At 45.7% G+C, this 12,090-nt stretch overlaps 1 protein-coding gene across 7 annotated transcripts in view; it reads right to left on the reverse strand.

The window, feature by feature from the left end:
• Window positions 1-3,060: 3,060 nt before the first annotated feature.
• Window positions 3,061-12,090, reverse strand: part of LOC133214406 (6-phosphofructo-2-kinase/fructose-2,6-bisphosphatase 4) — a 47,347-nt gene continuing 38,317 nt past the window's right edge. For 3 of the 7 annotated variants that reach the window (XM_061357296.1, XM_061357295.1, XM_061357297.1), the window contains 2 exons: window positions 9,960-10,024; window positions 3,061-3,686 (listed from right to left, as the gene is read on the reverse strand). In XM_061357296.1, the coding sequence (XP_061213280.1) occupies window positions 3,627-3,686; window positions 9,960-10,024 (125 nt within the window). In that variant the 3' untranslated portion in view covers window positions 3,061-3,626. Of the gene's footprint in view, window positions 3,687-6,592; window positions 6,860-9,959; window positions 10,025-12,090 lie in introns of those variants that run through there. The other 4 variants (XM_061357294.1, XM_061357292.1, XM_061357293.1 and 1 more) reach the window with 3 other exon arrangements.

Below are 12,090 nucleotides of genomic sequence, written 5' to 3' on the forward strand. Positions count from 1 at the left end.
TTCAAACACAGTTTTATGGTATTTGTTTCTTTCTAGAAATACAGAATTAAACTCCAGTTGTCTTTAAATTACAGTAAAAGTAGTAATTTGCAGCCGCCCTGATCACATATAAAAGTAACACAGATACCAAAAATGGTGTGAACAGCTCAGTGCCACCCCTCCTCCTGTTGTAAAGCCTGTCTCACTGGGAGCAGTCAGCGCGTGGAGTCACGATTCCCTGATCTTGCTACATGTTTCTGCCTAGGCAGTGTGAGCCTGAGTATCCCACAGCAGGCAGAGCACGCTGCCTGTGAACATGGCTTTACCCTGTTGAATGTGCCTCCTGTTAACAGGAACATGCCCTGTGATCACCAGCAGAAAACAGTCAGGTAATGAATGACCTTGTGCTGCCACTTCCCAAGTCTGACAGAGAGGAGAATTGCTGAACTGCCAAGCACAGAAATCTTCCTTCCAGCCTTGTCTGCCTGTTTCTAACACAGCAGCTGTGGCTCCTTCTACTTGCTGTGAAAAAGGCACAAAACTGCATCCTGCTTCATCACAATATCCACATGTGAATTTTGATTTTTAACCATTAATAAGAAAGAAAAACTAATTAATTACTGCAGAACCCATCTTGCAGTCAGCTCCTAAAACCAAGGATGGAGCAGGGTTCCTTGCTTCTCAACACCTTTCTCAACTTATTCCTCAGTTACTGAATCTGTTACTTAAATTATCTGTCAAATAAAGCAAGCAATGGGATAAGTGAACTTCATTCTTAGCCCTTATGTGTAAGCTCTCTTAACCAGGCTCCAGTTCCTTCTTCCACAGCTGTGGGAACCTGCTGACCTGCAGGAACACTCACCTGGCACTTCAGCTGCCGCAAAGGAACATGGAAAGAAACCCACATCAGCACATGTCATAGCATTTGATCTTTATTACCTGGATCAAAGGTCAAAGGATTACATTTGTCTGAAAGGTTACAACGAAGGCCAACAATGTAAGAAAAGACAGTTCAGTCCTGTTTGAAAGGACTGCATCTGAGCTAGCAAGGGCATTAACAGTCAGAAGGCAGTAAAATAAACACGGGTACAAATACACAAAGGCAGGACAAGGGTTTTCTCCTCCTCTGTCAGGAGGGGGGACATACTCTGCTTTGAGACAGTGACAGTAGTCTCCAGTTCCTACCAGTGCCTCTCCAAAAAGGTGGTTATGGCCCAGGGAGATCCACCATTCACTTCCAACCTACATTCATTGACTACACTTGCTCCTGCCAGCTAGAAAGGGTCAGATGCAACCAGTGACTTAAAACCTTCCTAAAGTACCATAGACATCTTCATTAATATTTTTTTCCTCTTCAAGTATCAGCATAACAGTTTATTTACACATGTATACAATTTTTTTTTTACTGAACACCCAGTTTAGTAAAACACTCATCACAGTATATTCAAAAGCAGGCTATAAAAATACCTACCATACATAAAACATTTAGCCTCAAGGAATTTTACAGCACCTCAGGAGTCGAGAGAAGTAAAAACAAAGACCGGGGAAGAGGGGAGACACCTCAAGCTGTGCTTGCCAGTGAAAAGAAGTGGGCCATGGGCTCAGCTCTCATTAGGGGAAACCTTTTCCTCCCACTGCATCTCTTCAACGAGGTCCCAGCTCAAGTAAGTACTACCCCAGGCTGCAGGTAAAACCTGCACTGCTGAGACAGCTCCTGGGCTCTGCCCTCTGTAACTACAAATAAACTCTGACTTCCTCAATTTAACAACTGGTTAACAGCTCCTGGCCATGGCTGGACAGGGGAGGTCTGGGGGAGTGTAAGGGCTGCATGGAGCACAGCGGAATACACCTCTAATCAGGAAGGGGATTTCTATACTTCTGCCTCATTAACTACACATCAATAAATTAACTTCTCCAAGCAGCACTGTGTGGTCTCTCTCCTCACTCAATAACAGACACAGCTGAATTAATAAAAGACCTGCAAAGGGATCACACACTCAAAGCTTCAGACAGCAGCGCTTGAAGCAAGGGTTCCTGGTCGTTCTCTACCCTACACATTCCTCTTTTGCAACAGAACCCAGCGATGCAGCATGGCTTACTCCAGAGCTGAATATATTGCTGAATTGAGCTTATTAAAGTAAAATCACAACAGCAGCACATTACTTTATAAACCCTGCCCAAACAAAAGCCCATTTAGCCCTTGCCTGCAACACTACATTACCAGGGCCCGGTGTTTCACACAGAAACTGAGAATCAAGGAAAAGAAACAACCAAACAACCCCAACAACATTCATGGCGAAAGCTCAGTTAATTGAAGAGAAGTCCTTATTGAAAACACAGTCCAACTACCAAAGAACAGATCTCAGTTCAGAACTGAGAGCCAGCAGTGGTGCTGGCAGCTCCCTTGTCTGTAACACACATACAAAACACACCTTGACGCAGGACAGGTAAAAGGTCTCAGGCTCAACAGACACAGGAAATCCCATTTTTAGCACTGGAACTTCACAAGGTATAGAAGAGCAGAGAACTGGGATGGCAGAAGCAGCCTAAAAGCAACATTTAAAAGCCCAAGGCAGGTGTGCCACGTTAAAAGTACTGTCAGAATTTACCTGGTGCTTTTCTTGCATGAGCTGTTAGAATGGTTAAACTCCACCTAACTTTTTGTACTGTTTCCTGACGTACGTATTAAATGTGGCTATAAAAGAGAAACACAGACTTTTATGTTGAATTTGAGTCCAAAAATGGCCTAAAAAAAAAAGGAAAAATCACAGCACTGATACAAGCAGCAGCTTCTCCAGCCCCTGACTGAATCCTCTTCCCCCCTCGGAAAAGCTGCTCATCCCCTCCTGTAACTGCAGCAGAAAGGACACTGCTCTCACGATTCAGTGCCCAGGCTGCCAGCTGTTCTCACACTCATGTCCCTCCCTTAACACTGTCTTCCACTGCCCTCCAAACAGCTGGTCCCTGGGGAATGTTCACTTCTCGCTAAACCAGAACCTTTCAGGCAGCAAATCCGGCTTTAATGCTTTTATTTCCCAAAGGAAAAGCCTCCCCGCTTCAGAAAACGTAAGCCGTGGCTGGCAAACTGAAGCTCAACTGAACCCCCAGAGCCACCAGGGCTGACAGGCTTTCCCATTTAAAGCAGTTTTGCAACACGCAGCCTCCAAGGCTCCAAATGTACAATTTCACCTCTGTTAAACCCGCCATCCAACACCTCTCTGCGTAATTCCAGGCAATCATTCACAGTACAAGTAAGAGGAACTCTTAGAAAAACACTGAAAAAAAGAAAGTAGTGTCTAATTAAAATCTGACAGCAAAACTGCCACGGGCATTAACCAGCGCATAGCGTCCACGGATGAGCAGCAAAAACCCCACACTGAAACTGCACAAATTTACATGCAAAATAATCTGAACCCAACTCTGCTCTGCTTCCCATCCCTCTTTTCCCTGATACCTTTGGGCACTGGGAGTTATCCACAACTACAGGTTTGCTCCAAGGAAGCTGAATCACATTCCGAATGTCTTCAAGTGAAGGGGAGGCGCGCTGGTTCCGCACCGCTCGGCCAAACCCTTCTCCATCCTCCTGGACCTGAGCTGCTGCTTCTCATTCTTTCACTGGAGGAAGGGCGGCCCCCCGAGAACTGGAGCTATAGGTGGTTGGGCACTGTCCTCAAAGCTTCTTCTCTCGACCGATCCACACCAACATTCTGAAAATGAGAGACAAAAAGACTTTAAAGCAAGGGCCTGGTGGTCGGCTGCAGTTTCACTTTAACACAGCCACTGCACAAGGCAAAAGGTGAGCGAGTTTTAATGCTTATTTCCTCAAAATGTGGGCTAGACCACAAGGAAAGGTCCCAGGGCGTGAGCGGAAGTCAGAAGCCAGGAGCAGGTCTTGTACCATCAGAGTCCAGGTCCCTCCGAGTCCTGAAGGCAGCTGCTTTGCTGCCAGTGACAATGCAGCTCTGAGACACGCATCACGGGAGCAGCCTGGTGGCACCGTCAGCCTCTCTGCACCATACACAGGGCACAGGGCTATGGGGGTTTAAGACTTTTTCTCCTTTAACCACTGTTTTGAACCACTCCTCCAGTCTTTATGCATTCAGTGCAAGAAAAACCAGAACCACGCCGCAGAAGCCATAAACCACATGAGAACTGATAAAATGTGGAGGGAGGGAAGCCTGTCCCTCCTTGTTTCAGGCACATGCCAGGAAATTCCTCCTTAACACCACCAGCTATAAAGCTGATTCTCATCCTGCCTGTATGCAGCTATGGCACTGGAAAGACTGAATAACTCCCTAAAGAGCTGGTAACATAAAGCTGAACCGCGCTTCAGGATACTGAGGCACGTGGGCAGATGTCACACTGACATCAGATTGTGTTTCTGACGGTTAGAACCACATTTATTAGAGTTTGCTTTGAAAACAATTCTCTTCAGTGCGACCGGAGGAGGAGAGCCCCACTCGCACACAGAGAGAGGGGGTCCCAACACGCACACCCAGCAGCATACACACAGCTCCATCAGCCAACATGCACCAGCTCAAAACCCAAGTCATTCCCCTCCCCAAGCCCAGCCTCCAGGACTTTCAGCCACCTCCTACGACAGGAGGCAAACAAGCAGCACCAGATTTGATGCGGAGGCTGAAGCGTGCCAACGTCACTACTGCCGGTAGCAATTCTCCTTCATTACTGTCAGCCCTTTCTTTCCCCGTCAGCCTTCAGGCCCTCGGGTGAACCACGCTGGTTTCCAGCGCCAACACACACAGGGCTTCTGAGAACATGCACAGCGCCAGCCAAGTCCAGGAAATCTCTGCACCCAGCAGCACACCGCCAGACCCCCTCCGACTTCCCTCGTGGAAGGGAGGAAAAGCAACGACATCCCGTCAGAAAGGAGCTCACACAGGCAGCATCTCCTCTGCAGCAAAGGACACACGGAAAGTGGCACCATTTGGGAACATGAGGAGCTGGCGACACAAGCCATATCTGCAGGAATACAAAGGAAAACCCAACAAAACACAGGGGCATTTGTTGCTTCTTTCTGTATTTTTCTTAGCAACTGCTGCAACGTGCCCAGAAATTCTTTGGGACTGTGGAGGTGCCTGCATGGGCACTCCGGGAATATCACCTCTCTACAGGTGAGCACCTGATGTTGATTCAAAGAAAATCAAATGGAGCATGAAATGGAGTATCAACATGCAGGAATCCAGCATCCTGAGCCGGATGGCACAGATTCTTAGTACCTGGCTGTGCCAGTATCCCTGTGATCTTTCTGGAACATCACCTCAATCACATCAGGTAAAGGCAGACTCAGCAGTTCCCATGTGCACGTGGGCACAGCAGGCACAGAGCTCCTCCTCTCTGGCACTTTTCATGGCAAAGCAAAGCACATGCCAAGAGGCTGGGACAATTAAACATGGGAAAGTGACAGCACACTCCTGTGTCACGGCCAGCAGTGACAGAGAAAGGAAAACAACCTGGGCTCTCCCCAGTCCCAGCCCATCCTGGGGCACCGGTTTAACTCGGTACCAAGCAGGAGGTTCTCTGGCCAGGAGGTTGTTTGGTTGTATCGGACATTCCCGACTGCTACAACCCTCCAAACCCTTCAGTGTCAGGTCTGTGACACTTCTTTTACCCCCAGAATCCCTGGTTTGGAAGAAGGTACCACCTGAGAAACCCAACAGCTAAAAGCGTTCCACAGCACAGCACAGCGTTCCTGCTTACTGTCAAGACTAAAAGACCCCCTCAGAAAACAGTTCCAGGGCTGGTGATTGCCTGCCTTTCCCAGAAAGGGAATGGCTTTCAATGGCACAGATGCCTCCCGACACCCCACTTCATCCTCTGCAGCATCACAGGGAAAGGAGCCAAGGCACAGCGCCACACCTCAGACAGGCTGCAGCCTCCTCCAGCCTGTTTTGCTGTAAGGCAGTTAAGGCTGTGAACCCTGATGGTTTGAGATCCCGTGCCCACTGCAGTCACAACCCAGCTACTAAACCACCAGGTTAACTCTGCTTCCATGCTCTGGAACACTCAACACTGCAGACTGTAGCCTAGGTAAGATCTGGCTAAAAAGCATGTGGAGCAGAGCTGTAAAAACTTGTCCGTGACCCGCATCCATGCAAGAAGCAGGAAAAAAGGAAATTCAGAATCAGGTTTGCCAGCAGGCAAACCCTAAGGCCCAGTTAATGCAGAGCAGCTGTTAAGTCATATATTAAAAACATTTCTATGCATTCCTGTATCATGAATAATTGCCCTGGAACTAAGTGAAAACTTGCTACCCTCTTCAATCAGTGCATCATTGATTAGCACATCTAGAGCGCTAGCACTATAGATCAGCAGGATTAAGGGTTTAGAGTTACTATGGATTGTTACGTTATGCTAGACAGCAGTCCAATCACTCCCAATGACACTGAAATAGGGAACAGGGATGCCTGGAAAGCAAACTTCAACTTTTTCTTATCTCACACAGGATGTTGTGTTCCGTGGCTTTCATAAATCAACCCACTGGAACCAACATTAAATGACTGCTGGCTGTTACAACAGAACTTCATGCTGCAGGGTCTTTAAATCACAGCAATTTACAAGACCAGCCGATCAGCGTTTGAGAACTCACCCACAATAAATTAACCAGTGCAACAAATTTATTGTGATTTGGTCATTTTCTTCAAGCCATGCACTACACACAGGTTTGGTTTGGGTCTGAGTTGCTGGCTTTGGGGAGGGCTTTTTATTTCAAAGTGATTGGAATGATTAGTTTTTCATTGTATTTTGAAGTAGCAGGATGGAAACAGCACCCCAAGTTCGACAGTTGGTCAGCACACGGGATTCACTGATGAGCAGGGACTGTTACAAGAGCGTCCTCGGGAGGTCTGGATATTTCTACATTCTGTGTAATAAGAACACAGAGGAGAACATTTATCATGCAGCAGAAAGAGAACAAAACCCAGTCAGATTTCTTCACAAGCACACAGCTGCATTCATGCAAAAGCAGAGATCGTTTTCAAGCCCCTGCACCCCACGCACGCAGCAGAGCAGCAGCCGGTCCGTGCCCCAGCACCAGACAGCAGGAAAACTGATCTGCAGTGCTCACGGATCCCATGCTGGTAACATTATCAGAAGCTCAAGTAATTCCCACTTAGGGGGAAGCCTTCGACAGGCCAAAGCAGGAATCCACTCAAGCACGTGCTGCAGCACGGACATTAAGCACCTCTCAGCTCTTTGCTGAACTCTGCCATGTACTCCTTTCCCAGGAGGAGACTTCCACCTTTGTCTGTGTTACAGTCAATGCACCACCCCGACAAAGCAGAAAATCCTCCTTCCAGACACCCAACCAGCCAAGACTGATCACACCAACCAGATCCCACCTCATTTACAAGGCTGGGGGAACAAGTTCCATGTAATGCAGCAGATTATTCAAACCAAAGCAAACCGAGGCACCAGCCCAGCCAAACACTTGCGCTGGGAAGGAGCAGCCGTGTGGGACCAGGTTCAGGAATCATGCCTGCCATGTACCAGCTCAGGCAAGTCCCAGGGACCGTGCACCCAGCACTCCCCCTGTACCAACACCACAGACTGGGGGAAAGCGTTCTCAAGTTCTTTACAAGATCTGGAGCTAAGATTTGGCCTAAAATTGGCCAATTCTTCAAACTTTGTGCCGATGGGCTTTGTGACTTCCTTACCTTACACTGTGGAAGCGAACTCACCTTCCACTAACATCTTCCTCTCCCCTTCTCCCCCACGTAATCAAAAAGGAGATCTCAGCTTATGCTACAAGCAACCTCCCTCCCTCTCCATCTCCCCATCCTCTCATTCACTGAGGTGCAAAGTAGACATTTCATCCCAGTGCTTGTTTGCCCCCCTAAGAAGGACTGAAGCAACAGCTGAAGTAATTCTCCTCAACTGTTTTCAGTAATCAGACTATAGACTCCTTCATTTGCAAAGGTCAGGAGCTCCAGCCACTGCAACGCTGACACACACAAGGCTTCACACCACTTGAGACAAATCATCTTCAAACAATGAACTTTACACATGCTATGAACAAATACTCCAGTGCTTTTCGGCATTGCATTTCTGCAATATGAAAACAGATGCTTTCAGCTGAAGCCAGAAAGGAGTGTGCTGTTCTGAAACACAGACTGCAAATCGCTTGTGGGGGCACGGAACAGCACACTGGGCAATTCTTGTTCAAACAGTTGCATTGTTCAATGATGATGTTATCTGTGGCGCTGTATTTCATTCAATGCTTTGGGCTCAACAGACTGTTTGAAAACTGAATTTTACAGAAGCAATTAATGTTTTTGTAGGTGACATAAATGAAAGCTCCTGAAACTTTCCTAATGCTCCAAGCAGCGTTTAAATGCAGACAGGATCAACTTAGTTCCTCATTCAGCCCTACTGAATATACATACTTCACTGGTGTTTCTTTTGGGGCAGAGGGAGAAGAGTGTTTGAAGGTTTGGGGGGTTTTACATCAAAAATGCTTCTGCTCCTTTCTTTTTAAAAATTCATTAACTCGGGTTATTTCTCTTCAAATTAAACAGTTCTGTCTTTACATCCACTGCAATGCATCTGCACAATCCTCTACATGCACCTGAATCACAGCCACTCAACGGCAATGTCAGTGTGGCCATGCCACTTGCTAGACATGCAAGAGCACTTGGTGATTCACACATGCCTGTCCCCCTTGAAATAAACATCTTCAGCTATAGAAGTGGTATTTCCAACAGCAATTCCCAAAACGCTTTAGCAAGGTGTAAACTCAGCACCCATATTTTATCAGGCAAACTGAAGATGTTCAATTGATCTACATTATTTAATACAGATAACCTAACACCTGCTCCAAGACACCCTCATTATGTTCACCATGCTTCTCCAACAGCTTTCAGGCAGTGTGGAAACAGAATGGATTTCCTATACCTAACAAACCAAACTCACAGAAAAGTGGTAAAGCAGAATGACAAAGGTGAAAGGCGAAGAGCCAGGAAATACACAATATGACTACCTAATAGAAAATGTCTGGGCTACAAACCACCAAAAGTCAGCATCTTCAGAACTCAATACCCAAGTCACTAAAACAAACCGTCTCTGCAGAGCCCTCCAGCGTGAATTCCTCACCTAAGACATAAGGTGCCTTACTGAATATACACGTAACACATTGATCACTATATTCCTTTTCTCCATAAACCATTGTTCTGAAAACTACCACAAATAGCCCTTTTTTATCAAACTGACTTAATTCACCGGCAGGCACAGCTCATAGCCTCAGCAAGGAATAAGTGCCATACCCAGCAGCATTAGCATGAGCATCTACAAGGGAACCAGACATTCTTAATCGTGGTACATTTTACATTGCTTCCATAACACAGCGATGGAAGAGCTTCGTGCAAGCAACAGAATGAACTTAAGCTCATGTCAAAGCTTAGGAGTACACAGAACCTAGGCCTGACACAGGGAAAGGACGATGCTGCCATGGTCTGGTACCTTATCTCCACTTATATTTTACAAATGCACTCAATTTCCTTTTCCCCATTCTCTGCTGTATCCCAAGACCTAGTCTTCCCCTCGAGGTGGCATCATCAATCCCTCTTTCTTCATACACCAACGACCACAGTGATGAAAAAGCTTGTTTCAGTATTTACTCTCTCCAATGTAAGCGTCGCATTCATAACAATGACTTCGACTACACCCTACTGCTGCTGAATGACAAAAGCCAGGAAGAACTTTATACAGTGTTTAGATTGATACCGTACCTTCAACCTCTCATTCATTTTTGAAGATAAACCACCCCAGCTAGAGCTCGTATGCAAGATAAATGTGCTCAATAAAAAGGATTTTTTTCCTCTTCAACAGCAAACCAGTAGTGAAGAGTAATACATAAAATTAAATATGCTCAGCTGAGTTATCAAATCATTTCCCACCACAAGGACAATGGAAACGAGCTCAGGCAGTACATCACATCAAGGCCTCCAATTCTGAGATAGTCTTACCTCAGGTTTATCTCTGTGCGTGTTTACGGCTTCAACATTCAGAAATATAGATTCTACTTTACATCCTGTTGGTAGAAAACACAGGTTTAGAATTGGTCTGCTTTAAAAATGACACTAAAGTAAGACGCAATCTGATTTTGAGTTGGGGAAGGTTAACCACTTCCCACTGCTGACTGATACCATAATTTCCCAAATCCCAAAGAGCTAAAGCTATTGAAAATGAATCTGTTCCACCAGGATGAACACATTTTCAACCTGATAACCCACCTCCTACTCTCACCTTTGCTTTACCATTGTTTTCTCTGAAACAAGTTCTCATTTATAAACATACCTGAACAACAACAGTCAGAAAGTTACTTTTAACTTTGGTTTTAAACATCCCAGGCTTCTTAGACTTTCACTGTAATACATGAGATAAATGCAGCTCTCAGTGTTTAAAACACGAAACATGAAGACAAGGATTACTGCCTATTGTTAGCAACCCCCATTCCTCTATGCAGGCAAAACAGTTTTAACCCCCAAAGAAATGGAACTTTAAAGTTGACCTCTGAAGAGGAACTTCTCCTTTCCACCCAGAAAGGGAAATCTCCAGAGAAGCAAGAGAATTCAAACCCTCAGAAGAGACAACTGCTGCTCAGGTGGCATACACTGACCCACACAGGCAATTACAGTTACTCAGTATGCTGCGACCACACCATTTTAAACAGTACCTAATTGCCAAACACTGCCTTACCTGACACGAATGTGACTTTTATTAGCTAACAGTACCCTACATACTAATAGTCGAATTGCTCTGACATCTTCTATTGCAAATAGATTTTCAGTTTTCTGTTCACTTATTTCCTAAAGGCATAGTCACACACTTCACAGAATTACTGCATGACAAAATAGGGTGATTTTACCCTTTTCTTCAAAAGCCACTGCACTTAAAACCAAAGTAATATCAATTAGCAAAGCAAACACTTGCCTGCCCTTAGGGAAGTCTGTTCTAAAAAACCCCATTTGTCAGGAACACTGTGAGCAAATGCTGCAGGAAGGCCAGTACTCAGAGAAATAAGCAACCACAAAACAGGTTTTAAGGAGGAAAAATGCACATCTCCCACTGGAAAAGTCCTCCAGTCATCCTTCTGCTCACAGATCACTGCAACCCTTGAGACCAAGCAAAACCTAGCTGATGCTGGCCATTGCTGAGGACTGGCTGGGTACACACCAGACACACCTCCACAGAGACCACTCAGTCCTCAGCACTAGCTGAGTTTAAGACCTGAAAAAGTACTGTATGGAATACAATTGTATTGTATGGAAAGCTTTAGGTATAAACTGAAGGGACCTGAGTTACTGCACAGTAACTACAATGTGCATATTCCCAGCTCTTTTTTAATTACCCATGCACAAGCTCATACCTACAGCAAGACAGAGTTTCTCTTTCCTGTGTGCTCCCACACAGACCACCACTACACTGGGTTGCTGGATAGAAGTCTACTTCATCCTAATCCAACTGTCAGGCTGTAACAGATGTTCCCCTACTAAAGATCAGACACCAGGAAGAGCAAACCCCTAAGGGAAGGAAGTGTTACCCCGGAACAGGATTAGCTGGAAGGTACTAAACACACCGTGTTTGATCCTGCATCCTGCCTCACTGGAGCCAAGTCATACATCAACATGAAATGATGTTATAGATTATTAATGCAGAAATGGTTTCCGTAGCCATTGTCTTTTCAGATGGTCAAATCCCAACAAGTGGGTGGTCTGAAACGTGCTAATCAAGGTGTATGTATAAACACTTCAAAAATGAACAGCTTCTCTCACTGAGGGCAGAAGGATACGGCCAGTATTTCATAGCACTTCTTCCCCCCCTCCAGTGTGTGCGTTAACACTGCAAACATCCAGGATCTCTTTACACGGGCCAAGAGGAGCGAGTCAAGAAGATCCACTTTCCAAAACCAAAACACTCTGCTGCTCTGAATCCTCCTTTCAAACCTTCAACTTGTCATGCAAGGCTGGAAACACCAGATGTCACCAGAGCACAGCAAGACAACACAACAGCTACATCACAAACATCTCTTTCAGGCAGATTTCCCAGTGTAAGGGCTCCTTTCTTTGTCTCAACTGTATTTTAAACTTAAAAGAA

Source organism: Neopsephotus bourkii, unplaced genomic scaffold (assembly GCF_033783945.1).
Source record: "Neopsephotus bourkii isolate Nb327-2 ecotype Australia unplaced genomic scaffold, CSIRO-AGI_Nbou_v1 NB_887, whole genome shotgun sequence".
NCBI lineage: Eukaryota > Metazoa > Chordata > Aves > Psittaciformes > Psittacidae > Neopsephotus > Neopsephotus bourkii.